Here is a 27,705-nt window from a genome sequence, read left to right on the forward strand (position 1 = left end):
GCCACAGCCAGGTTCCTGCTGTCCGGCTGTCAAGGCTTGGTCCCCATTGGTGGCCCCAGGTGGCCACAGCCGGGTTCCCACTGTCTGGCTGTTCAGGCTTGGTCCCAACTGGTGGCCGCAGGTGGCCACAGCCGGGTTCTTGCTGTCCAGCTGTCCAGGCTTGGTCCCCATTGGTGGCCGCAGGTGGCCACAGCCAGGTTCCTGCTGTCCGGCTGTCCAGGCTTGGTCCCCATTGGTGGCCGCAGGTGGCCACAGCCAGGTTCCCACTGTCTGGCTGTTCAGGCTTGGTCCCCATTGGTGGCCCCAGGTGGCCACAGCCGGGTTCCCACTGTCTGGCTGTTCAGGCTTGGTCCCAACTGGTGGCCGCAGGTGGCCACAGCCGGGTTCTTGCTGTCCAGCTGTCCAGGCTTGGTCCCCATTGGTGGCCGCAGGTGGCCACAGCCAGGTTCCTGCTGTCCGGCTGTCCAGGCTTGGTCCCCATTGGTGGCCGCAGGTGGCCACAGCCAGGTTCCTGCTGTCTGGCTCTCCAGGCTTGGTCCCCATTGGTGGCCCCAGGTGGCCACAGCCAGGTTCCCACTGTCCAGCTGTCCAGGCTCCAGGTGGCCACAGCCGCACATTCCTGCTGTCCAGCTCTCCAGACTCGGTCCCTGTTGGTGGCCCCAGGTGGCCGCAGCCAGGTCCCCGCTGTCCACACTCCGTCCTGTCCCCACTCTGGCCCCTCCCTCCGCCGTGTCCCTGCTCCCGTCCCCTCCCACCCCCCGAGTTTGTCTCTCATCAGCAGAGCTGAGGTTGGCAACCCATGAAACAAAATTGAACCAACGAAACGAACCCAAGAATTCCTTCTGGCTTTCATACGTGAACAAAAGGAAGAAACAAAACAAAACAAAATAAAAAAACAACGAAAAAGAAGCCCAAAATCAACCCCATCCCACCCCGAAGATTCTGGAATGTCTCTTGAAAACACACGATAGGCAAATTTCTACAGTTCATCCCCCCCATCCCCTTTTATTTTTTTCCTCTCCTTTTTTTTTTTCTTTTTTTCCTAAGTTTTCTCTTTTTTTCTTTTTTTTTTTCTTTTTTTTTTTTTTTAAACTAGCACGGCACTCACTGCGGCGGGGGGGGGGGGGATTTTTTATCTTTTTTTTTTTTTAGTATAAAAACCCAAAAAATGGCAACTTTCTATAAACATACAGCACATGACCAAAATTTTCCAACTAATGTACAAAGTGCGACCACGAGGGGAAGGTCAGAGAAGAGCTATTTTGTTCCTCTAGGAATTCTATTTACAGCAGTACCCGGCTGCCCACGGACTTTCCGGGGAAGGTGATCACCAGAGGGGTTTCTGCAGTGCTCCCTCCTTTTTGTTTTGGGGTTTTTTTGGGGGGTCCTGCCCTCGGGTGAGGCGGCCAGGCCCGGCTGTCCACTGGTGAGGGGTCCCTGGGGGACGCACGCGGAGGGGAGGGGAGATAAGAGAGGAGATAAGACGAAAGCAGGAGCAGCAGCCAAGAGGTTCCATGGGATTGAGCCTTTCCTTCTGGTCGAGGAGGAGGGCGTTTGGTTGGGAATTCCAGCGGGAAGGAGGAGGGATTGGCACGGGGTGGAATTCCGGCGGCAGGGAAGGTGCTCCCAGCTGGGGATCGTCAGCGTTCGGCCTCCGAAACGTTGTTGAATACCAGCAAATCTCTCGTTTCAGCAGTTGCTGTGAACGGCGCTGAGAGAAATCCCAGCAGGTGCTTCCGTCACTGCCCACACTCGTGTCCAGCATGGAGCCACCGTCGATCCCTTTGGGCTTCCTGTTGGGAATGAGTTTCAGCCAGGACTGGAATCCCGCAGGAGCTCTGGGATCGGCTCTGGAGCACAAACACCAAAAGCAGCAGAGGCTCTGCTGCTCTCCAGGATCTCCGGAGCAGCGCAGGGAGAGGCCTCGGGATCACCCGGGCAGCGCAGGGCCTTGGGGCTCCTCTGTCCCCTCCGGGAACCGCGTCCCTTTGGCCTCACCGGCCACGCCCTGCCCCGGGAGAGGATGTGGGAATGGAAGCGCTCCCAGAGCTCTGTGATCCAGGGAATGTTTCGGCTCTGCCTCACGAGCAGAGCTGGGATTTCTGGAGCACTGAGCCTCGGGATTCAGGAGTCACCCCTGCCCGCAGCTCCTGCACGGGAGAGGTGCAGGAAAATCCTCCTGGGAATGTCAAGCTGGCTCTGCCGGAGCTGGGAAGCGAAGCTGATGGGAGCTGATGTGGCTCTGGTGGGACGCTGGAATCCAGGACAGGTGAACGTGTCCAGATGGCTGCAGGGACAGTGGCCTGGTGGCTCAGGGTCAGTGGTGTGGGGGCGAGGCAGGGGAAGAACGCGGGGAAATGTTCCAGCTGCACAGGCTCAGGAGGATTGGGAAGGGTGGAAGGGGCAGAAGGGAGAAGGAGGGGATGTCTCCTTTAGGAATTCCTCCCACCACGAGGTGCCCCAGTGCACAAAAGCAGGAATTTGCTGTCCTAAAGGGGTTCAGGGCATCCCAAAGCCTGACAGCTCGTGGGGGCCAGTGAACTCTGCCCGTGGCCACTGCACCTCTCACACCTCAGCTCCTCCAAATCTCCCGAACCAGCGCAGAGAGGTGAGGAGGAAACCTCTGCCCCGTTGGCGTCTGCTCAGGCATCGGGATCGTCACCACAGCCAGAAAGAAAACATTCCACCCCCAAGTGGTGCCCTGCTGGTGTCGGCTGCGTTTGTCCGGGTGGGGACGGGAGAACAGAAAAGCGGGGAGATAAATCCAGGGAATCTGGCTTAGAGGGGCAGGGAGACCGAGAGAGGCTCCAGCAGCAGAGGGAAGGGCAGAGACTGGGCTGCGGTGGGAGCTGGGGGTGGGTGGATGGGGCAAAGCTTCCTCCTGGCAGCGAGAGACGAGGGGACGCCTCGGGAAGGTGAATCCCGGCCCTGCAGCGCGGAGAGAGGCGGCTGCGAGCCCCTTCCCGTCCTGGCTGCTGCAAAAACCCCTCAGCTCGTGTCCCCCGGCCCCACGTCCATCCCCGGGCGGGGCAGCACCTCCAGACCCGGCTGCGGTCCCTTCCCGGTGACTCCCGTGGCAGAACCCGGCTCTGCGCAGTGGCCCTGCCCTCTCGTCCTTGCTGCCGTGGCCAGCTCAGGGACAGCGGGGCCACCCGGAGCCGTGCCGCGTGTCCCCAGCGTGTCCGGGTGTGTCCGCAGCCCCTCCTCGTGCCCGGCCGGCGCTGTCCGCTCTGCTGCCGTGCTGGCGGTGACAATCGGGTGACAATCGGGTGACAATCGGGTGACAATCCGAATTGGTCCCTCCGAGGAGAAGTGAGCGTCGCTCGTGGCCGTGCCCTCGGTCCCCGCTCCTCCTGCAGCCATTCGCGTTTTCCAAAGGTCCCAGGCTGGCTGGAATTCCAATCCTGCCCCTGCTTAGCAGCAATCCGGCCCGTCCGGCCGTGCTTTGGGAAGCCACCAGTGAGAAGAGAGGCTGGGCTGGGGAAATTTGCTGTCCTTGAATAAATGTTTTTCTGCTTTCGTCCGTCCTTGTGGTTTTTTGTTTGTCCGTTTGTTTTTTTAAACAAGTCCTTATATTTGGTCCATAGGTCTTCCGTGGTCCCGATTTACATCACCCTTAATGCTCAGCTGGGTTATTCCTTCCTATACAACATTCACCAAATTTACAGCGATGGAAAGAAAAGGAAACAAAATGAAACATTCCTTTTTTTTTTTTCCCCCCTCCTTTACAAGGGGGGGAAAAAAAAAGAAAGTTTAAAAAAAAGCTCAATTTGGCTTTGACTGTGCCAGCTACCTAGGGAATGGAAAGTTGGAAAGTCCTGGAGTGTGGGGGAATGCCGTGGCCAGGGGGGCTCGGAGGGAGGGCTGGGCCTGGGGTTAATAAATGCACCCAAGCCGTTGTCTCTGGCCACAGGAGGAGTCAGGCCGCAGAGGCCGGACTTGCCTCTGGAATGCTCTGGATTCTTGGAGAGCTGCCCCCTCTTTCCGCAGCGGGGTGGGAGGGGGCCGGGAAGGATCCCTGGGAGGGTGGGTGCTCTCTCCAGAGGCCTCTCCGGGTCCCGCTGCCGGGGCTCTCAGTAGGCCTGGCCCGTCTCCACCGGCAGCAGCCCCAGCACGGCCGAGTGCTCGCCCAGCTTCATGCGGCGCTGCGTGGACAGGCTCACGTTCTTGGCCAGGTAATCCACGGCGGCTGCAGGAGGAGGGAAAAGGGACAGTGAGGACACGGGGGACCTTAGGTGACCAAGACTTTCAGCCCCGCAGAGCAGCAGGGACAGCCCAGGGACTGTCACCCACCCTGGGGACATCCCGGGAAGGGGGCTCGGAGCTGGGATGGGGCTGCCAGGAGAGGGACAGACCTGATGGGACTCAGCACAGCCCAGGGACTGTCACCCAGAGCAGGGACATCCCGGGAAGGGGTTCAGAGCTGGGATGGGGCTGCCAGGAGCGGGACAGACCTGATGGGACTCAGCACAGCCCAGGGACTGTCACCCAGAGCAGGGACATCCCAGGAAGGGGTTCAGAGCTGGGATGGGGCTGCCAGGAGCGGGACAGGCCCTGCTGGGACTCAGCACAGCCCAAGGGAGAGCAGGCTCTCGAATCTCCATAAACACCCAAAAAGAGCTAAAATTCCACCATGGAAAAAGGGGGTTCCGAGGGAGCTGCCTGGAGCTGAGCATGAGCTGAAGGTTTGGGATAAACCTTCCAGGCTCCTGCTGCCAGTGATGCTGCTGGAAGCGACTCCAGAGATTCCAGCGGAAGCTCCCCAGGCCTGGGCTTGGATCTGCCTCGCCCGCTGCTGACTTACGGCTGAGCTCTGCCTCCCTTCATCCCACAGAAAACCTCTTCCCTTGCCTCCATCTGGGAAGGGGGAGCAGCCCCAGCTCCAGAGGGGATGGGAGGTCCCAGCTCCGGGGTGAGGGGACAGGGCTGGGACAGGCCGGTGACACTGCTCATTAGCCGGCCTTCAGTCAAAGTCCCTCTCCCCGCCTCTAATGGCCCCAATTAGGTTAATCAGGAGCTGGCAGGAGCTGCCCGATCGGTGCCAATGAGTAAACAAATTTCAGCCATCAACGTCCTGTCACCGGCGGGCCCCAGAGGAGCCCCTTCCACGCACCAATCCTGATTAGACTTGGCAGATCCATTAGAATTCCCTTCACGCTCCCGCGTTCCATCACCGGCATCATTAACGCGGCCCCGGCCTCTGGGAGCGGCCGGCACCGCCCGGATCCACCATTCCCGCTCCCCTCCGGTGGCGTGGAGCGGCTCTGGAAGCGGCACGGATCCGGTGGAGCTGCCAGGATCCTGGGATAACCCAACTGGAGCAGCACCAGCGTTGGTTGTGGTGCCTCCACCTTCCACAGGGTTCCACGCCCAGCTCCCGCTCTCATCCAGAACTTTCCCGCTCGGTCTCCTGATGTTTCAGGGAACCTCGTGGAGCGCTGGCTCTGGGAGGCCGCGGGGAAAGGGGGATTTCACTGCTGGGACAGCGCCGGTGGGGGGTGGTGGTGGCTCTGTCCCCGGTGTCACCCGCGCTGGGTGCTGCTGCGGGAAGGAGGGGGGTGAGCTGTTGGAGCCCACAAAATCGTGGAATGGTCGCTGAGGTTGGAAAAGCCCTCTGAGATCACCGAGTCCAGCCCTTAAGCCAGCGCTGCCCAGCCCAGCCCCAAACGCTGTCTCCGAGCATCCAATACCCATTTTTGGGAGCAGTCCCAGGGATGGCGTCTCCCTGTGCCGGTGCCTGACCACCCTTTCCATGCAGACATTTCCCCTAAAATCCAACCTGACCCTCCCTCGGGGCTATCTGAGGCCGTTTCCTTTTGTCCTGTCCCTCGTTCCCTGGGAGCAGAGCCCGTCGTGCCCCAGGGAGGAGTTGGGAATTCGATGGCAATCCCATCCTACTGAAAAAACCCAAAATATTCCTTTCTGGGCCAGTGGGGACAGTCCAGAGGCACCGGGGTATCCCAGGCCAGAAGTCAGGGATGAGGTTTGTTGGTTTAATGGGGCAGAAGCCAAAATAAACCCAGAAATTTACAGAAGGGGCTCTGGGTATTTGTTTGTTTCTTTAAGTGAGAGGGAAAGTGAGGCTGGGTTTGTTTTTGTAAAACTGGGAATGAGGAGAAGTGGGGGGGAGAGGGATTCTCTGCCAGGTCCAGAGGCCATCAGAGCCACAGAGCTGCGATCCCCAAATCCTGGGATTTGGGAAATCCCGAATGTCCCCTGTCACACAGAGCCTGCCCCAACACCATAACCCCCATTTATATTATATTATATTATTTACACTTATAAAATGATCCTATTTATACAATAAAATATTAGTTATTATTATTTACACTTATAAAATGATCCTATTTATATAATATAATATTAATTATTAATATGTACACATAAATGATATTATTTATATAATATAATATTTATAATGTAATATAATGTAATATAATGTAATATAAATATTCTATATAACCACTACATTATATATAATCCAAATAATACCTTGCATTGGCTCATTAATATATTCTCTCACCTAAAAAACAACCCCAAAAAAAGAGTTTTGATGCTTTTTATGCCGCATCAGAGCGGGAAGAAACACCTGATCTGAATAAATAACCCCCGCGGGGGTCACCTCACACTGACGGGCGTTTAAACGGAATCCGAAAGGAAGTGAAGAACCCCGAAAGGAGGAGGGATTGGAATTCCCTGCAAAGGACTGGGAGAAGCGGGGAGAAAATGTTATTCCAAGGTCAACAGCGCGTGAGGGGCTGCTCTTAGCAGGACGAACGTCACCAAGGGGGTGACAGAAACCGGGACAGGGGGGCCCGGAAAACAACGCAGCCAGGGCCGTGCGAGCAGCTCGGCTGAAAATTCCTGCAGCAAAGCGAGACAAACCCTCCTTTCTCCTTCCCTCTCAGCCGCAGCTCGGCCCCCCCGCCGCCCCCACCCCGTGTTTTATTTTTTACACACGTGGGTGTGACTAACGCCTCGCCCAAGGGAATCTTTATTGGAAATACATGGTATCGGAATTTGTTTAAGATTTTTATCAATAGCACGTGTGTCCAGCCCCGCATCCAGAAGCGAGGGGAAGGTCAGGGGGTCACAGATCAAACTCCCGACAAACAAAAAGAGGAGGGGCGGGGGGGCCGCTATTGATCCCGTCTGCCGCCACAGCCGGTTCTCATTGAGCCCGCGGAGTTCAGGACATTAAAGGGCTCTGACGGGAGCGGGGCAAAGCGCCGCGGCCGAGGGGAGGGAAGGTCAGCGAGGACGGGTCAGCGAGGACGGGTCAGCGAGGACGGGCAGCGGCAGCGCTCCCGCAGGAAGAGGATGCACCTTTAACCCTCGCCGGGGCAGCGGCGCTCGGAGCGCGCTCGCGGCCGGGCTAACGCGGCAGGTGAGAGGCGGCCGGGTGTCCCTGTCACCCGAACTGGCTGTCCCTGTCACCCAGCGGGGACAGCACCCCCGGCCGGGTGTCCCTGTCACCCGAACTGGCTGTCCCTGTCACCCAGCGGGGACAGCACCCGCGGCCGGGTGTCCCTGTCACCCGAACTGGCTGTCCCTGTCACTCAGCGGGGACAGCACCCGCGGCCGGGTGTCCCTGTCACCCGAACTGGCTGTCCCTGTCACCCAGCGGGGACAGCACCCCCGGCCGGGCTGTCCCTGTCACCCAGCTGGGCTGTCCCTGTCACCTGGATGAGCTGTTCCTGTCACCCAGACAGGACAGCACCCCGGGCCGGGCTGTCCCTGTCACCCGAACTGGCTGTCCCTGTCACCCAGGGGGGACAGCACCCGCGGCCGGGCTGTCCCTGTCACCTGAACTGGCTGTCCCTGTCACCCAGCGGGGACAGCACCCCCGGCCGGGCTGTCCCTGTCACCTGAACTGGCTGTCCCTGTCACCCAGCGGGGACAGCACCCCCGGCCGGGCTGTCCCTGTCACCCAGCTGGGCTGTCCCTGTCACCTGGATGAGCTGTTCCTGTCACCCAGACAGGACAGCACCCCGGGCCGGGCTGTCCCTGTCACCCCCGGCCAGAATGACACCCCTGACTGGGCTGTGCCTGTTACCTGGATAGGCTTTCCCTGTCACCCAGCCGGGATAACACCTCCAGCTGGACGGTCCCTGTCACCCAGCGGGAATAACATCCCTGTCACCCCCGACCAGCCTGTCCTTGTCACCCAGCCAGGACAGCACCTTGAGCCAGGCTGTGCCCGTCACCCAGCGGGGACAACACTCCTGGCCAGGCTGTCCCTGTCACCTGAACTGTCTGTCCCCATCACCCAGCGGGAATAACAACCCCGGCTGGGTGTCCCTGTCACCTGAACTGTCTGTCCCTGTCACCCAGCGGGAATAACAACCCCGGCTGGGTGTCCCTGTCACCCAACTGGGTGTCCCTGTCACCTGAACTGTCTATCCCTGTCACCCAGCAGGAATAACAACCCCGGCTGTGTGTCCCTGTCACCCAACTGGGTGTCCCTGTCACCTGAACTGTCTGTCCCCGTCACCCAGCGGGAATGACAACCCTGGCTGGGTGTCCCTGTCACCCAACTGGGTGTCCCTGTCACCTGAACTGTCTGTCCCTGTCACCCAGCAGGAATAACAACCCCGGCCAGGCTGTCCCTGTCCCCCCCTGCCCGGCTCCCGCAGCCTCCCAGCTCCCAGGGGCAGGCTCAGGATCCCAATCCCAGCTCTCCCAGAGCCCGGGGGGAACTGGGGAACGAGAAGGGGGCCGGGGTTTGCCCTTCGCTGACAGAAAGGTTTCCCCTCAAACATTTCATTGAGGGTTTCACGTTGAACCACAAAGGGAGGAGCAATCCGTGACGAGCAGATCCCCTTTTCACCTCCAGACGGACAAACTTCCACGGGCACCCCACCCAACAGACGGAATTTGGATAAATCGGAGCATCCACACCTTCCCCCGCTCCCCGGGAAGGGGCAGGCCCAGCCTGGCACTCACTCTGGCCGTACTGGCCGTACTGGTAGCCGGCCACGGGGTCCACGCTGTAGCTGGTGGTGCTGTAGGTGGGGGGACAGTAGGACTGCGAGGTCGGGAGGCTCTCCACGGACTTGATGGAATCGCTGCGCTGGCTGCAGCTGGCCGAGATGGAGTTGGTGGTGTCCAGGCCGCCGTGGAGGGGAGAGATGGAGAAATCGGCCTGGGGCTGCGGCGGGACCCCGCTGGGGTTGCTCAGGATGCTCATCACCTGCAGAGAGACACCGGAGAGAGCGTCAGGGGCCGGGGGGGAGGAAAACAGCCCCGAAATGGTGCTTTTTAAGGGGAAAACAGCCCAAAAATGGTGCTTTTTAATAGGAAAACAGCCACGAAAATTGGTGCTTTTTCATAGGAAAAGAGCTACTAAAATGGTGTTTTGTAATAGGAAAACAGCCATAAATTTGGTGCTTTTTAATGGGAAAACAGCCCCAAAATGGTGCTTTTTAATAGGAAAACAGCCATGAAAATTGGTGCTTTTTCACAGGAAAAGAGCTACTAAAATAGTGCTTTTTAATGGGAAAACAGCCCCAAAAATGGTGTTTTGTGATAGGAAAGCAGCCCCAAAATGGTGCTTTTTAATGGGAAAACAGCCCAAAAATGGTGTTTTGTGATAGGAAAGCAGCCCCAAAATGGTGCTTTTTAATGGGAAAACAGCCCAAAAATGGTGTTTTGTAATAGGAAAACAGCCCAAAATGGTGCTTTTTAATGGGAAAACAGCCCAAAAATGGTGTTTTGTGATGGACAACGTCCAAACGGGTCTGGCCGGGTGGGAGAGCCGAGCTCTGCTCCCCCCAACCTCCCCAGGCAGCCCCCACAGCCTCAGGGCTCTCCTTGGAAGTCCTGAACGGGGAGAATGAGAAGTTCCTCCTCAGCCCCCTCGGGTTTCGGGGATATTTTGCCGCCCTGGCAGGGACGAGCACGGGAGCCACGGAAAACAGGGAGAAAAATCCCGATTTTCCTAAAGAAACGATGAGAGGACAGCGCCTTTTTTGGGAAGTCAGAGCAGGGCTTGCTTTGCAGAGCTCCCCAGACGAAGCAGATCAAACCCTCGCTGGCTTTGATGCAGCTTTAGGGGCTGAAATGTCCAAGTTCTCTTTGCCCCCAAATGTTAAAGGGTAACAGGTCCTGGTCCGGCTCGTTTCAGTGCTTGGTTGGAAAATGTAATTAGATTTGCACACAAGAAACCTTCCTGCTTGGAGACCTGAACCAGATGAGCTAATTAGGGTTTTGTTGGTTTTTGGGACTTTTTTTTTTTTCTTCTCCCCCTTTTTTTTTTTTCAGAAAAAAAAAAAATGCCAGATTTGTTCCCAGGGCTGAGCTCGGGGTGAGGCTCTGCCCTTCACACGGGGACCCTGATCCCGGCAGGGATCAGCGGGATTTCCCCGGGGTAATTCCGAGTTCAGGGTGGAAAGGGTTTTGCAGGAGCCAGGGAAGGGCCGAGGGTTCCTGAAGCCTCTCGGGCTGCGGAGGGGGGAGAGGGGACAGGGGACGGTCACCTCGGGGGGCCCGGCCGGCGCTCAGATGCTGAGCGGCTCCAAATCTCCGAATTTAGCATAACCTTATTGACATCAATTAAAGTGGCAAATTGGAAATATTTGGAGCCTGGCAAGTGGTAAAATGAGCCCTTTATCCCCCGGCAGCGGCCTGGTGAGCTTTTGTGCCGGGGCTGCATTCTCGGCAGGGACACGGGGGGGGTGGATGGGGCCGAGGTTCCCCTTCCTGCTCACCCCGACACCTTCCCCGGCCCCTCCTCCCTCACCTTCGGGATGAATGCCCAGCCACGAGCTGGCCTCTGCTTTCTAAAGCATCTCCTCCTCCCCCCGGAAGGGCTCGGGAGAGCTGCAAAGATGCTTTGCCTTGATGGAAAATCCCCTCCCGCCTCAGCTCCTCCGCGGGCCTTGGTCCGCGAGGGGAATTCGGGAGCGGGGGGTTGCTTAAAATCCTGGAAAATCCATCTAACCCCGAGCGCGGGGCTCGCCTGGGGTGTGGGATTTGGGGCACGGGAATGAGGTTGGAGCGAGGGATGGGCTCGTTGCCCCCAGCCAGGGCTCACTGAGCCCCAGCTCGGACTCACTGACCCCGATCCTGGGCTCACTGGCCCCCCCAGAGAGAGCTCACTGATCCCCAGCGCGGGCTCGCTGACCACCCCGCTCCTCCTCCAGCCTTTCCACCCCTCACCGAGCTCAGATATTGCTGCTGCTCCCCAAAACTTAAGCCAGGCTCGGCTGTCCCCACACCGAGGCTTAGCCAGAGCCTAAAACAGCTCTCCAGAGCCTCCAGGCTCAGCTCATCACAGGGCTGAAGGCCCAAGGTGCCTCGATGAAGATGTTCAGCCCGAACTCGGAGCCAGAATGTGCCCGTGGAGCTCCCTGGCCCACGGCAGCCCAAGGCCTGGGGGGGTGAGGAGGGGAATTTAAATATTCAGGGGAGCGGATTAATCCAGGACTGGGGCTGCCGTGCTGCCCTGGGGGGTGGAACACAGACCCCTCTGCCCCCAGGCTCCTGCGGGAGCGGGGAAATCACGGAAGGGCAGCCTGGAGTGGCTTTTCCAGCTGCAGAGTTATTTGTGGGCTCCCCCTAAAGCAGGGTCACGAACTCTGATCCGGTTCATCCCCCAATCCCCTCGGTGCAGGGAGAGCTCCGGCCTGGAGCATCCCCCGGGCTGGAGGTGCCGGATCTCTGTCCTGAGGGACTCCCAGGACCCTCCCCCGGCGGCACCCGGAGGTGGCTGGGGTGAATTCACGAGGGGAACCGGGCGTTTAGAACAATAAACATGCACGGAAGACACAGACGAGTGGATGGTGAGTTGTTTTTGGGAAGCTCTGCACTTTCTCCTGAGCTGTCCAGGCCTGGAAGTGCTGCCTGGCTGGGGGTGTGAGCCAAGCCCTGCAGGTGCAGAGGAGATTTCGTGCGCTGGGCAGCGAAAGGCGACTGGAATCACTCAGGGAGCAGCGGGGTTTGTGTGCTCTCCCTCCTGGCCGTGTCCCCAAGGGTCCCTCAGCTGCTTTTTATTACCCCGAGGAAAGGCAAGGCCCCCCCAAGCCAGCGAGAGCCGCGTTAACCCTTCCTTTCAGAAAAACAGGGGGTGGAAAGCAACGCTGGCAAATGAAAGCCAGATTCACACTGCGGATCCAGGGAGCGGAGCGATGCTTCCACAAATCCTGCTGAGGAAAAAGGGGTTGCCTTCAAGCAGTGGGAATCGGGAGCGGTTCCTAATCCCAGCTCTGCCCCTGGGGAAGTCACTCCAGGCCGGCCTCAGCTCCGGCAGCCCCGGTCCCAGGGAGTTCCCGGTGCCTGTTCCCCCCTGGAATCCCTGCAGGGACACTGCCCCTGCTGAGGGACAGCTCAGCCCGGCCCAAGGCCCCTCTCTGGGAAGGACCGGCTGAATTTCCCTCTGGGAATCCCTAGTGGGAACATCAGGATCCGGGATTCCCTCCCAGCCCTGCCTGGGTGGGGAACGGGTTCGTGGTTGGGCAGAGGCTGGGGCAGGGGATCCATCCCAGCCCGATGCTCCCACAGTTTTGGGGCGGGGATCCTTCCCAGATTGATGCTCCCACAGTTTTGGGGCGGGGATCCATCCCAGCCCCATGCTCCCACAGTTTTGGGGCGGGGATCCTTCCCAGATTGATGCTCCCACAGTTTTGGGGCGGGGATCCATCCCAGCCCAATGCTCCCACAGTTTTGGGGTGGGGATCCTTCCCAGATTGATGCTCCCACAGTTTTGGGGTGGGGATCCTTCCCAGATTGATGCTCCCACAGTTTTGGGGTGGGGATCCATCCCAGCCCGATGCTCCCATGGATTTGGGGTGGGGATGCCCATCCCAGATCGATGTTCCCACAATTTTGGGGTGGGGGATCCATCCCAGTGGGACGCTCCCATGGATTTGGGGTTGGGATGCCCATCCCAGCTGGATGCTCCCATGGATTTGGGGTTGGGATGCCCGTCCCAGCTGGATGCTCCCATGGATTTGGGGTGGGGGTCCATCCCAGTGCGATGCTCCCATGGATTTGGGATGAGGATCCCTCCCAGATCGATGCTCCCATGGATTTGGGGTTGGGATGCCCGTCCCAGCCCAATGCTCCCATGGATTTGGGGTGGGGATCCATCCCAGTGGGATGCTCCCATGGATTTGGGGTGGGCATGCCCATCCCAGCTGGATGCTCCCATGGATTTGGGGTTAGGATCCATCCCAGCTGGATGCTCCCATGGATTTGGAGTTGGGGATCCATCCCAGCCCAATGCTCCCATGGATTTGGGGTGGGGATGCCCATCCCACCTGGATGTTCCCATGGATTTGGGGTGGCTGAGGGGACCCTGACAGCTCAGCTGAGCCCCCAAACTCTCTAGTCCCTCTCCAAGAACGCTGCCCACGGGAAGCCCCTGCCCTTCCCAGAGAGGCTGGGAGGGATTTGGGGCCGAGCTCCCCGGTTTCAGCCGAGGGCAGCTCTGATTTTCCCCACGCCAGGACACAAAGGTGTTTGGATAACGAGAGAGAAGCGGAGATTCCTGTTCTCTCCTTGCCACCCAGCACAGAAAACCTGCAGGCCTGTGTTCCCTGACTTCTCCTTCCAGCTGGAGAAACTCATTTTCCAGGCAACTTTTGAACTCTGGATCCCCTCCTCAAGAATGCAAAGTCCTTCTGCCTTTCCTTTCTGACCTTGCTGGCTTCTAATTTATGACTTCTTGGTGCATTATCATGACTAACCAAAAATCAATACGCACTCCACATCTGCAAGGTTTTATCTGCGGGGAGATCTGCTCCCTGTCCATCACCGGGACTGACAGCCGTCCCTTTCCCTCCCTCTCATCCCCGTCCTCTCCCTTTCCCCGTGCCTTTTCCTGTCCCAAATCCATCCCGTGGGCTCACACTTGGTGCCAGGAGCTTTCAGCTCCCTCTCCCGAGGTCACCTTTGTGGTGGGGAGGAGCAGGGAGAGGTCCAGAGGCGTTGGGGAGCCCAAGGTTGATGCACAAAGACCCTCCTGGATGAAAGCAGCAGCTCCCCCCTCACCTCCTGCTGCTGCCTCCCTCCCCACCCTCCTCAGCAGCTCCCCCCCGTTCCCCCCCGGGACGTTTCATCACTCTCTCCCCTACTTTAAAAGAAGGGGAGTTAAAAAAAAGTAATTAATTCCCTCCGTTTCTGAGCTGGCCCTCAGGGCCTCTGGCCGTGGAAGCTGCGGCAGGGGAAATGTGCACCCTTTATGATAAACGGAGGCGGCTTTGGGGAGGGAAGCGCAATTAGGACCTTCCAGCTGGGCAATCAGGATCCGGGTTTTAGGGCGGGGGGGGGTCAGGAGGGGCTGGAGGGGCACCCGAGTGATGGGGAGAGATAAGGGGTGGAGAAGGGGAGGGCAGCGCCCAGGTTCGGTGGCCAGGCCTTGGCCAGCTGCTGCTGCTCGGTGGCTTCCGAGATCCACGGGACATCCTCGGAGTGGCCACGGCTCCTTCCCTGCCTTGGCAACTTCCCAAGGCCACCGGGTGACCCCCACTGACTCCTGGACATGGCAAGGACACATCTGGGGACACAGCCAGGGACACATCTGGGGACACATCACACTCAAGGACACACATGGGGACACGGTGGGGACACATCCAGTGAAGCATCTGGGGACATGTCAAGGGACACACTCAAGGACATCTGGGGACACAGTGGGGACACAGCCAGGGACACAGCCAGGGACAATCCTGGGACACATCCAGTGACAGACCCGGGGACACATCCAGGGACACGGAGGGGACACGTCCAGGGACACACTGAGGACACAGCCAGGGACACATCTGGGGACACATCTGGGGACACATCGCACTCAAGGACACACATGGGGACACGGTAGGGACACATCCAGTGACACATCTGGGGACATGTCAAGGGACACACTCAAGGACATCCGGGACGCATCCAGGGACACATCTGGGGACACACCCGGGGACACATCCGGGGACACAGTGAGGACACACGCGGGGACACGATGGGGACACACTCAGAGACACAGCAGGGACACATCCTGGGACACAGCCATGCCCAGGGTGCTTCAGTGCTCCGCCAAGGCGAGCGGGGGGACACCACGGCTCTGAGAAGACCAAACCCCAGCAGACGCGGGGCTGGGGCGGGGCAGGAATTGCCTGGGATGTGCCCGGGATGTCCCCGGGCTGTCCCTGGGATGTACCCGGCGTGTCCCTGGGATGTACCCGGGGTGTCCCTGGGATATGCCCGGGACGTGCCTGGGATGTTTCTCGGGAATGGGGAGAAATCCTCCCTCTCTGGGAAAAAAGGCTGGGAATGGGATCAGTTGGACACTTTGGAGCTACACCAGGCAAGAAGGAACGGGGAGAAATCCTCCCTGTCTGGAAAAAAGCTGGGAATGGGATCAGGGCTGGGACTTTTCAATGCCACACCAGACAAGAAGCACCGGGAAATTCTCGGCCGGGGAGGCTGAAATCTCTCCGGGCTTCAGCTTCTGCACTGTTCCCACTTCATTTCCCAGGGCACGGAAAATCCACCTGCTGGGAAACCCGCTGGATCTCCGGGATTTACTGAGGACAAGGACCAAGCTCTCCCGCTTCCTCCAGGAGGGAACTCAGCCCCTGCCGCCCGTGGCTGCTCCAGGTCGTGCCCTGCCCTCCCAGACAGTTTTTGGGGTGAACCCAGCTCAGCCTTTCCCATCGTTCTTTCCTATCCCGCTCTGTTCATCTGCTCCTGCTCCCCGGCAGAGGGAGAACCCTTCCCCACATTAAAGCTTTTTGATCTCCGTGGATTCATTTCCACTTGGCGGGAAGAGGAAGAGTCGATTATTCCGTACATACATTAAACGGGAACAAAATGAAGAGGTGACTGCAGGACGACTGAAAGCCGAAGAAAGAGTTCGGAGGAGATAAATACACTTTCCCCAAAGATCTCCACTTGAAAGGAGGATAAATATATGCAAATATGCCCCTAGGTAGGACTAGAATGGCTCGTGTGGCAATCGCTAGCGCTGCGCTCACAAAACCAAGCAATTAATTTCGAATAGCTTCTAAATCACCAGAGCCAGCCGAGCTGGATCCCAACGCTCCCAACCAAGCACCCACTAAATTCGCTTTGCAGTCGAGGATTCACACCTGCTGCACCTGGGAAAATGCCTGAGCCAGGGTCGGGATGCAGCTCCTCACATCCCAGACAGATTTTGGAGCAAACTGGAGCTCTGTGATGGGGGTTGGTGGGCGTGGGAGTGTTACCGAGACTCCTGGAGGTGTTTTCCAAGCCCAGCGATCCCCTCAGCCTCCCTCTGGGGTGACCTCGGTGACCTCGAGCACAGCCCTGGCCCTCCCGGGCGTAACCGAGGCTGTGGTTGGAGTCTCCACTTGGATTTTGGGAGGATTCAGGGTTAACAAACCCGGGCTGCTCCTGGGGTGTTCATCCCCCTCCACGAGCCGAGAGGAGCAGCAGAGGAGCTCCCACAACCCCACAGCTCCTCCAGCTACCAGGCTGCTGCTGGGGAGCTGTGGCATCCCCATTTCCTGCCCCAAACCTCCACTGGGAAACGTGTGGAGAGCTGGGAATGGGACGCGACGTGCCCGAATCTTTCATTCCCTACATCCCCCTGGGACAGGGCACACCGGACCCCTCCGAAGCGGTCCCAAACAGCAAACAACCAACCCAGGAATGCCATCGGCGCCTTCCCGCCACTTTAAACATCCCAGGGATGTTCCAGCGCCGGGGAAAAAGGGGTCTGGGACACGGCAGGTGACATGGAGATGAGTCTGTGCCCTACGATGGCCCTGCTCCGCTGGATGGATGGGAAGCTGCCACACACCGACGATGGAGAGGGCTCGGGGAGGTGCTGGGGGTGGGATGGAGCCGGGAATGCGATGGCAAAGCGGAGCCACGGGGGCTGCCCGAGGGAGCAGGAGGAGGAGGAGGAGGAGCGGGGAAAAGGCGGTGGGAAGTTGTTACCTGATTGTTCAGGGCTATGGTGAGGTTCCAGCGGGAGCACTGCATCTTGTTTTGGGCACCCTGCTTCTGTAGGGATGTACAAATTACAGACAAGGTCTGAGGAAAAGGTTCTAAGCTACACAGAAAGAACGGGAAGGTCTCGGCTGGAGGGGGAAGAGGAACGGCTTTGGCGCGGGTGCTCTGGGAAGGAGCAGCGGGAATCCCACACGGGAATCGGAAGCACCACGGGGTCAAACGTCCACTAAGGGCTCTTAGAAATCCCTCGGGAGAAGCGGCGTTCGGAGGGGAAGAGTGGAATTACGTTAAAAACTGCTTGGTCCGGAAACATGAGCCACGGTCCCGGGCTTTGGGACACCCAGCTGGGCTTTGGGACACCCAGCTGGGCTTTGGGACACCCAACTGAGCTTTGGGACACGAAACTGGGCTTTGGGACACCCAACAGGACTTTGGAACACCCAACTGGGCTTTGGGATACCAAACTCAGCTTTGGACACCCAACTGGGCTTTGGGACACCAAACTCAGCTTTGGGACACCCAGCTGGGCTTTGGGACACCCAACTGGGCTTTGGGAAACCAAACTCAGCTTTGGGACACCCAACTGTGCTTTGGGATACCAAACTGGGCTTTGGGACACCCAAGTGGGCTTTGGGACACCAAACTCAGCTTTGGGACACCCAATTGGGCTTGGGACACCAAACTCGGCTTTGGGATACCAAACTCAGCTTTGGGACATGAAACTGGGCTTTGGGACACCCAACTGGGCTTTGGGACACCCAACTGGGCTTTGGGAAACCAAACTCGGCTTTGGGATACCAAACTGGGCTTTGGGATACCAAATTCATGTTTGGGACACCAACTGGGCTTTGGGACACCAAACTCAGCTTTGGGATACCAAACTGGGCTTTGGGACACCCAACTGGGCTTTGGGAAACCAAACTCGGCTTTGGACACCCAAGTGGGCTTTGAGAAACCAAACTCGGCTTTGGAACACCCAAGTGGGCTTTGGGAAACCAAACTCGGCTTTGGAACACCCAAGTGGGCTTTGGGAAACCAAACTCAGCTTTGGGACACCAAACTCAGCTTTGGGACACCCAACTGGGCTTTGGGACACCAAACTCAGCTTTGGGACGCCAAACTCAGCTTTGGGACACCCAACTGGGCTTTGGGACACCAAATTCAGCTTTGGGACACCCAACTGGGCTTTAGGACACCCAACTGGGCTTTGGGACACCAACCTCAGCTCGGGAACACGAGCCACGGTCCCTGGCACTGCGACACCAAACTCTGCTGTCCCCCAGAGAAAAGCAGGGGGCAAAGGCCTGGCCAGGCTGGATCAGCAGGGAGGACACACAGAGAGGTTTTGTGGGGTGGGGTGGGGCTGGGGGAGGCCAGCGGGGTCCCAGGTCTGTGGCCATCGATTTCAGCGACCGGGAAAAGCCAGGAGAGAGCAGTTCCTCCCTGCCAGAACCGGGAGGGACTCGAGCGCCTCGACACCCCAAACTCTCACAGGGCTCCGATGTCGGGCACTGGCGGGCAGCTCCCCTCGGGGAAGGGGCCGTTTGTGCTCTACCACCCACCAGCACCATGGCTTGTCTCGTGGCCCAGCAGCACGGAGCTTTTTCCCTGATTTCCTTGGGATTGCCGTGATGTTTTATAGAGGAAAACCAGGATAAGGCCCGGGATTCCCCCATGTGCCGCTCAGTGGACGGAGCTGCCCCGTCCTCCCGATTTTTAAGTCACCAAAAATCACCCAACTCCATCCTGGTGCTGCTTCCGTCCTCCACGGATTGAATCCTACGCTTCTCCGTGAATGCATTGGAAGGGAAAGTGTCCACGGGAAAATCCCCCTGGTGAAATGCAAAGCGTCTCCAGGACGCTTCACCCTGCGTGTCCGTGGCAGGAATGCGAATCCCTGCTCGTGGAGTTTGGGAACAAAATCACCCGGGATGGGAAAGCAGGAAGGCAGAACCATGGGAAACTGGAATTCCTAAACACTCCCAAACCAATGGAAGGATTTAGGGTTGGAAATGGGCCGAGTTTGTGGCTTCTGGGTCTGTTTTGTGTAAGCTCAGACTGGGTGGGGTCAGGCGGGGAAGGAAAAGCTTTGAGGTCTTGGTGAGGGATACGAAATGCCAAGAAAGACACAAACACAGCCGGAGATTCCCTAAAATCCTGTCCTAAACCTGTGGCCGTGCAGTGAGAGCGGGACCCCCCATGCACCGAGGGGACCCCACGCAGCCCAGCCGGGTCTCAGCGAATTCCAGCTGCTTTAGGAACCTCTCTTATTCCTCTTGGAGTCCGACAAAGCCGGACCCAAATTCACGCCAAGGTCTCCTGTTCACCTCCTCCCTTTCCTTCCCTCCCTGGTTTCATTCCCATTCCCGTTCCTGGCAGTGCCCGCTGCCCCTGCAGCCCCCGCGGTGCTTCCAAACATTTCCTGGGATGCTCTGAGCCCTCTTCAGGCCCCTCTGCACCCACTTTTTCTCTGAGAGTGTGGGGGAGCCTCTGTCCATTCTGTCCAACCCTAAGAATGACCAAAAAAGGGCCAAAAGTGCTGCAGATAAAACCAAGGGATCATTAAAATCCCTCCCAAAAACCCCAGCAGGCGCAGGCTCCCAGGAATACCCAGAATTTATGGGATTTACCCCTTCCGTGAACAGCCTCGATCCAACCCTGGCACGCTCACCCAGTCCCAAATTCTCCCTCCTGGTCCTTGAACCACGAGTGGGAATGGGCATGAACCACGAGTGGGAATCCTGGAGTGGCAGAGGAGGAGGAGGAAGAGGGTTGATTGTGCATGAAGGATTTGTGAAATGATCCCAATTCCCCTCTCGGCTGAAGGGAAAAGCCAGGCCGGGCTGAGCCGCGCCCGTCACGTCCCCGCTGCCGGGCGGCAAACGAGTCCTGACGCACAATTGGGATTTATTAAATGACATCCAACAACTGTCTGTGAAAGGAGCTGCACCACAAAGAAACCCCCGCGGCACCGCCGGGCCCCGGGCGAGGCTGCTCCGTATGCTGATAGCCCCGTGCGCTGATAGCCCCGTGAGCTGATAGCCCCGCTCCGTGTGCTGATAGCCGCGTGCGCTGATAGCCCCGGTCCGTGTGCTGATAGCCCCGTGCGCTGATAGCCCCGTGCGCTGATAGCCCCGTGAGCTGATAGCCCCTCTCCGTGTGCTGATAGCCCCGCTCCGTGCGCTGATAGCCCCGCTCCGTGCGCTGATAGCCCCGGCCCCGGGCTCCTCTCTGCCTCCCTCCCTCCCTCTCTCTGATCAATCCCGGCTCTAATCAGTTAAGGCCCGGCTTAAGCGCGGTGTAAGGGACACCCGCTCAGCCCAGGCGCTGCCTGCGGGGCTCCCGGCGTCGATCGGGAGAGGTCACGGGGAGAGATTTCCGAAATCCCAGAGCTCGTTCCTGCCCCTCAGACGGGAGAAACCTGGCAGGATTCACTCGCCCCCACCCCAAATTCTGCTTGGTCCTGATCCCAAACTCCTGGTTCCGAACACCACGCGAGGTTTGGATCCAAACACGCCCGTGCCGGCTCCCGTCTGACAGATAGCGCTGGTGAGTTCAGCAAGTGCAGCGCTGGCCGAGCACCGAGCACTGAATGGCCCGAGCTGGCCAAGGAAAGGGAAAATCCCATCGCCAGCTCCTGGTTTGCTCGCTTTCCCCATTCCAGGAGTTTTTTAGGGTGAGGGTTTCTCTTCCCAGCTCGCCCCAAAGACTGAGCAGGATCCCAGGCGATGCTCGGCTCCGGTTGGGTTTTCTGAGGCCGCCACAGTGGGAGGGAATTTTTAAAGTCAGGACCTCTTTTTCCTTCACCCAAAGGAAAATCCCAGCTCCCGAATCCAAGGAAATGCCGTTCCCAGCCCTGCACGGCGCCACGTGCTCTCCCCGTGCTGCTGGGAAGCACTGCGGTGTTTCAGGAGGCAAATACGACCTTCTAAACCCTCCCAGAAAATCGGGAATCAGGGATAACGGAGCTACATCCACCACGGAGCAGAGTCTGGAGTGTAAACAAACAGTGGGAAGGAAGTGGGATCCCGGCTGAAAACCGGGATAAAGGAGCACCGCCCCTGGAGTTCGGATGCTCCAGCTCAGCCACCTCTTCCCCTGCTCTGCTCCAGGCTTTTCCTTTCCCTCCAGGAAGGGCCATTCCCAGAGATGGTCCAGGGAAAAAGGAGCCCTTTGTGTTCCCTCTTTGTCATCACCTCCACACTGCTCCTGCCCCGCTGGATCCAAACAGCCCCAGCTCCATCCCGAAGAGGAGGCTGCGGACCCCTGGGCGGCCGAGGGGATTTCCGGGCAGGGCAAGCAGTGCCCGAGCCTGTTTCTGAAACCCCAGAGCTCATTCCTGTCCCTCGGATGGGAGAAACCTGGCAGGATTTACTCCCTTCCCACCCCAGATTCTACCTGGTTTCGATCCCAAACTCCCGGCTCCGACCAGCATGCGGGGTTTGGATCCAAACCGCCCCCCCCGCTCTGGATCCCGTCTGACTGGGCACTGCCCCACCAGGAACTGCGGACAGTGGGAATAAAACCCTGCAGGATTGATTAAAAACGGTGCAGGCACACAAAGAGCAGAACAAAATCTTTCCCCCGCAGCGATAAGAAAGCCCCGAGGGACCGGGGTTTAGATCCTATCCCTCCCCGAGTCCTCCAGCTCTCCAAAAGCCCTTTGGATGGAGTTTTCCTGCGGAGTCGGAGGTGCTTAATTAAGCAGGGGCTGAGATTAATCCCTCCCCGGGTATTTCGGCTCTGCCGTACCTGGGGTAGCGGCGCAGAGCTCGCTGGATTCCCGGTGATTATTTATTTGTGTGCTCATCACAACCCGGGGAAGCTTTTGAACAACGAGGGAGGAAAACAGAAGCTCCTGGCTTTAACACCTCACCCTTCCTGCCCGTTCGCCGGGCCCAATTCGGGTTTTTGGCCACCTCTGAAGGTGCTCGGAAATGAAATATCTTTTAGAATTACAAAGCCAAGAAGCCTGGAGCATCAGAGCAACGAAACGCCTCTTTTCAAGCCCATCTTTTTTCTCACGGGCGCCACCGACGGCCTCGAACGAAGCGATTTTTTGAGGGGAAATGATGCCCTGATGGAAGGTGGCTGCCTCGTTGAAATCAAACCTTTCCCGAGGCAAACAGCCCCGCATCCACCGGCCGGGATGGGACGGAGCTCACCCCTCGCTCTCCCGGACCAACGCCAGAACTTTATTCCTTAACCCCGCCACTCCCGGCTGAGCCGCGAGTTTTTAAATGGAAATACCTTGACGCAAAACCTGCCCCCAAAAAATTGGCAAATCCTCCCTCCGTGCCCGTCCAAGGGCAGGAGCGCGGCTGCCACTCCCTCGACGGCTCGAGCAGAGTTTTTGAGGCGTCTCCTGCCGCAGAAGTTTAAAAGCGCACAAGGCACCGCTGATCCCGAGATAAATGGTGGAAAAAGGATTAGAGCTACTTAGCGGAGGAGAGGGAAGACTCAGGAAGGGCTGATCGCTTCCAAGATATGACTATTTAAAGATAATGATTGCATAAATTTAATTAATGCGTTTTCATGCCGCAAATGGCCGTTTTGTAATTAATGTATCTGGCCTCGCTAAGCATGGGAGATCACATCTCCCGCCCCCTCCCCTCGCGAGCCCCCCTCCGCCTCCCGTTTAATGAAAGACAGAGAGCAGATGACAGAAACAATTTGTCAGCCAGCGCGGGTGTCAGATGCCTAATTGGTTGCGCTGAGTTAGCGGGAAGTGAAGGGGGAGAGGGTCGCGCCTGGGGGGGGGGGGGGGGGGGGGCTCTTCCCTCTTTATCCCGAGCTCCGGGGCTCGGTGTCTGCGCTGGGGGCGGGGGGAGCGAGGGGCCGAAGTGTTTCGTGTTAATTGCTGGCGATTAGGACACAGATTGGCTGTGGCAGGCACTGGGCAGTGACAAGCCGGGGACGCAGCGCGCACAGCTGCCACATGTCACCGCGTCCTCGCTGCCGGCGGCGGCGACACCGCCCGCGGTCCTGGCCCGGCTGCCCGGCCCCGTCCCGGCCCCATCCCGCTCCGAGCTCGGATCCCAGCTCAGAGTAACCGCGACATTGGCACGGAGTTTGGGGCTCTGGGGAAAAGTTGAACACCCAAAAACCGGAGCCCGGCCTGGGTTTTCCCTGCCCTGAGCCCCATCAGGGAAAATCTCCTTGTCCCGTCTGCCCCTGCCTCGGTCCTAAAACCGGCGGGATTAAGGCAAAGAGGGGTTCACGTAAGGCCCAGCTGCTGCTGGAGCTTTTCAGGTGCCTTTGCACCAAGTTTGGGGCTCTGGGGAAAAGCTGAACCCCAAAAACCAGAGCCTGGCCTGGGTTTTCTCTGCCCTGAGCCCCATCAGGGAAAATCTCCATGTCCCGCCTGCTCCAATCCCTGCCTCACTATGATTTCAAAACGGGCGAGATTAGGGAAAAGCGGGGTTCGTGTAAGGCCCAGCTGCTGCCGGAGCTTTTCAGGTGCCTTTGCACGGAGTTTGGGGCTCTGGGGAAAAGCTGAACCCCAAAAACCAGAGCCCAGCCTGGGTTTTACCTGCCCTGAGCCTCGTCAGCTTTGGCACCTGAGAGACGCTGGGAAAATCTCCATGTCCCGCCTGCTCCCGTCCCTGCCTCACGATGAGCCAGTCTTAAACCCGGTGAGATTAAGGCAGAGCGGAGTTAATGTATGGACCAGCTGCTGCCGGGGCTTTGTGGGTGCCCGCGGGTCAGCGGCAGTAAAGCCCCGGCCTGATTAATTCTGCCCTGGTCATTATGAGGAGAAGAAAAACCTCCTGTCCGCACGCACACACACACGAAGAAAGGGATTCTGGGGCTTCTGGAGCGTGGAGCAACCCCCAAACCCCGGCAGGAGCGGAGATCCCGAGCCTCCCGACACCCCCGGGGAGATAAAGAGCAGGAATTTGCCTCAGTTCTGCAAGATTCTGCCCTTTTCCAAGGGCTCTGAGCTGATGAAAGCGCTCAACACCAGCAGCAGGCGGGGCAGGGCTCAGCTCTCCCCTTCCCCCCGAAAAATGAGCCCAGGAAAGGCCAAAACTCGAGCCTAAGAAAGGCTAAAACTTGAGGCCAAGAAAGGCCAAAACTTGAGCCATAAAACCCCCTAAAACTCAAGCCCAAAGAAACCTAAAACTCGAGCCTAAGAAAGGTCAAAACTCGAGCCCCACAAAACCTAAAACTTAAGCCCAATAAAGGCCAAAACTCGAGGCCAAGAAAGGCCAAACCTTGAGCCCAAGAAAAGCCAAAACTCAAGGCAAAGAGAGGCCAAAACTTGGTCCCAAAAAGGCTAAAACACAAGCCTGAAAAAAGCTAAAACTTGAGCCCAAGAAAGGTCACAACTTGAGCCCAAGAAAGGCTAAAACTTGAGCCCAGTAAAGGCCAAAACTCGAGCCAAAAAAAGGCCAAAACTCGACCTGGCACTGGGGTTTATCGGGGAGCAGGAATTTGAGCATCCCAAACACTGCCGGGCTCATTCCAGCCAGCCTTGGGTTAAGTTAAGCCCAGCAATGAGAATTTCAGAGCACGGGGTGATTTGGGGTCTCTCTAGGCCTATCCCTGGGAAGATCTAAGGGAGTTTGATAAGGTTTGATAAGGTTTTATCAGCTTTGTTTCGGTGCCACGCAGAGAAATGGGGTGGGGAGGAGGAGCTGAGAACAGAAAATGTGGGATTTCCACACTGGGCTCTGATTTAAACCCAAACCCGGCGGTCACAAAAGCAGAAGCTCTGGCTTTAAATCCCAGCTCGTCCTAGGAAAGGTTGACAAAGGGTCAGCAGGTGATGGCGAAACGCTGTGGGAAAGATAAACAACATTTTCTTCTAGAGGGAAAAAACCTTTCTGTTGGCATCCGTGGAAACGGGAAGGGGTGAGGGACCCAAGCTCAAACCCGAAATTCTGAGGGAAAGGCCAAAATGAGACAAAACACTGCGATTTGTGACAAAAAGCAAAATTAAAGATCCGCTCGTGATAGTTTCTGTCCTTTTGTTTGCAAAGAGGGAAGAACAAACCCACTGGAGAGCGCTGAACGGAACGACCCCGTCTCGCTCTTCCCAAATTTCCTCTTCGTCCCCAACGATCCCGGTTATCCCTTTTCCTTCGGGATGGGGGTTACAGGTGCACAGCGGGATCCCGGTTATCCCTTTTCCTTCGGGATGGGGGTTACAGGTGCACAGCAGGACGCGGCCGTGTGTAACGAGGCCGTTCCCATCGCCGTTTGTTCGTGTCGCCTGCACACAAAGAGGAACAAATCCCCCCCAAAAAACACCGGATATTTCACATCTGGGGCCTGACCTTCTCCCCTCGGGCCTGGCTCGATATCTGTGTCCTTCCCCAGAAAGCAAATCCAGGAGAAAAGGGAAGAGGGGGAAAGCCCCTCATTCCTGAATCTTTCTTGCCCTGCAAAGCTCAGAGAGTGGAAGCCGAGCCTGGTCCCACCCTAAGAATGACCAAAAAAGGGCCAAAAGTGCTGCAGATAAAACCAAGGGATCATTAAAATCCCTCTCAAAAACCCCAGCAGGCGCAGGCTCCCAGGAATACCCAGAATTTATGGGATTTACCCCTTCCGTGAACAGCCTCGATCCAACCCTGGCACGCTCACCCAGTCCCAAATTCTCCCTCCTGGTCCTTGAACCACGAGTGGGAATGGGCATGAACCACGAGTGGGAATCCTGGAGTGGCAGAGGAGGAGGAGGAAGAGGGTTGATTGTGCATGAAGGATTTGTGAAATGATCCCAATTCCCCTCTCGGCTGAAGGGAAAAGCCAGGCCGGGCTGAGCCGCGCCCGTCACGTCCCCGCTGCCGGGCGGCAAACGAGTCCTGACGCACAATTGGGATTTATTAAATGACATCCAACAACTGTCTCGTTAAATCAGGGCTCCGGCGCTGGCCGGAAGTCTTAATTTGAAGTATCACCAACCACTGAAATCAGGCAGGGGGAGAGAGAAGGGGGCAAAAACGGGGTGGAAAAAATGGGGCTGAAAAAGTGGGAAGCGGTCGCTGATCCGCCCCCACCCCCCCGTCCTGGAGCGGGAGGTGATTTTTATGCTGCTGGACAAAACCATCTTTGTCCGGCGTTCGCTTTCCGAGGGTCCCCGCCATGAACGCTTGGGCACCTTTGGGGTGTTTGAGATGCAGCGAAGGTCGAGGCCGAGATTGCCTCGCGATTGAAAACGCGGCCAGCGGTAAATTCGGTTTGTTCGCGCTGGGAATGCTTCGGCTGCTGCGCACGGGCGGCGGGGGCCGGGCGGGGGCGGGAGGCGCTCCCCCAAAATTAAATTTCAAAGTTTAATGAGTTGCGAAGGGCGCGGGATTAAAGCAGCGCGGTGCCCGCAGCGGAGCGGGGCCGAGAGGAGGGAAGAGGCAAGGAGAGAGGCAGCGAAAAAAAATCCCACCCAGCCCGGAACGTCAGGGGAACAGAGCGAGTGAAAAATGTCAGGGCAAATTGCTCTTGACAGTGTTAATATCTGCACCTCATAGCAATAATTACATGTAAATAAATAGTGAAATAGCTCTCAGCTGGAGGCTGCGCTCCGCGCGCAGATGCCACTCACAGCCAGCTGGGGACCTTTCGCTCCTCCGCGTCCCCCTCCCTCCCTCTCTCCCTCTCTCCCTCCCTCCCTCCCTCCCTCTCCGGTTTCATCTGCGCTGCCGGCAGCAGCTCCGAGCTCAGCCCTTCCCCCGTTCCCAGAGCTCCTTCCCTCCCCACATCCCGGGAAAAGGACGCTGCTCCAGCCGCTCGCCAGGGAAAAGAGGCTTTGCCGCGTCCCCGGCCCTGCTGTGGTGGGGAGAGCTCAGGGATGGCGTGGCCATCCGTCCCTCTCTGCGGGCTCCTGGGAATGCCGGCACGGCTGGAGCCATCCCAGCGCGGGGACTGCGCTCCTCTTATCGCCGAGGCTGGCTCTGTCTCCCAAGGACACCGGGGAGCGCTCGGGCCGGCAGCGGGATGAGGGAAGACGCCTCATTTCCCCGGGAGACGCATCCCAGAGCATCCGCAGGGATTTATCCACTCGTTCTTGTCCAAGCGCAAAAGCAGCTCCACAGATCCCCCCGTCCCTGCCGAGGGGTCACTGCGGCATTGCCCGGCCAGGAGGGGACAAAGCCTCGTCCCTGTCAGCGCTGCCGAGATCAGCCGGCCTCATTCCCGGCTCTCCAGGCTGGAAAAAACCAGGAGTGACAAGGGAATCGGGGAATATTGGCCGGCTGCTCATCGTCACTGCCAGGAGGAGCCTGGGGATGGAGGAAGGGTGGCACTGGGGGTGAGCAAAGCGATGCCACCACGAGGAAGGTGACACTGGAAGAAGGGTGGCACTGGGGGCGAACAAAGCGATGCCATTACAGGGAGAGGTGACACTGGGAGGGAAGACAGCGATGCCACCACAAAGAAGGTGGCACTGGGAGCAAAGAGATGCCACCATGAGGAAGGTGACACTTGGGGCAAACAAAGGGATGAGGGAAGGTGGCACTGGGCATGAACAAAGTGATGCCACTACAAAGGTGGCACTGGGGGTGAGCAAAGTGATGCCCCCACAAGGAAAGGTGACACTGGAGGAAGGGTGACATTGGGTGTGAACAAAGCAATGCCACCACAGAAAAAGGTGACACTGGGAGGGAAGAAAGCGATGCCACCATGAAGAAAGTGACACTGGGAGCAAAGCGATGTCCCCACAAGGAAGGTGACACTGGAGGAAGGGTGACACTGGGGGCGAACAAAGTGATGCCACCACAAAGGTGACACTGGGAACAAAGAGATGTCCCCACAAGGAAGGTGACACTGAGATGGAACCAA

At 58.0% G+C, this 27,705-nt stretch overlaps 1 protein-coding gene across 2 annotated transcripts in view; it reads right to left on the reverse strand.

Moving 5' to 3' along the window:
• Positions 1 to 3,599: 3,599 nt before the first annotated feature.
• The window catches only part of PAX7 (paired box 7), a 106,652-nt gene continuing 82,546 nt past the window's right edge, over positions 3,600 to 27,705 (reverse strand). For both annotated transcript variants that reach the window (XM_048326702.1, XM_048326701.1), the window contains exons 8-9: positions 8,947 to 9,193; positions 3,600 to 4,189 (exon numbers count right to left, since the gene is read on the reverse strand). In XM_048326702.1, coding sequence (XP_048182659.1) covers positions 4,074 to 4,189; positions 8,947 to 9,193 — 363 coding nt within the window. In that variant the 3' untranslated portion in view covers positions 3,600 to 4,073. The remainder of the gene's footprint in view (positions 4,190 to 8,946; positions 9,194 to 27,705) is intronic.

The sequence above is a fragment of the Corvus hawaiiensis genome, chromosome 22 (genome assembly GCF_020740725.1).
Source record: "Corvus hawaiiensis isolate bCorHaw1 chromosome 22, bCorHaw1.pri.cur, whole genome shotgun sequence".
Lineage (NCBI taxonomy): Eukaryota > Metazoa > Chordata > Aves > Passeriformes > Corvidae > Corvus > Corvus hawaiiensis.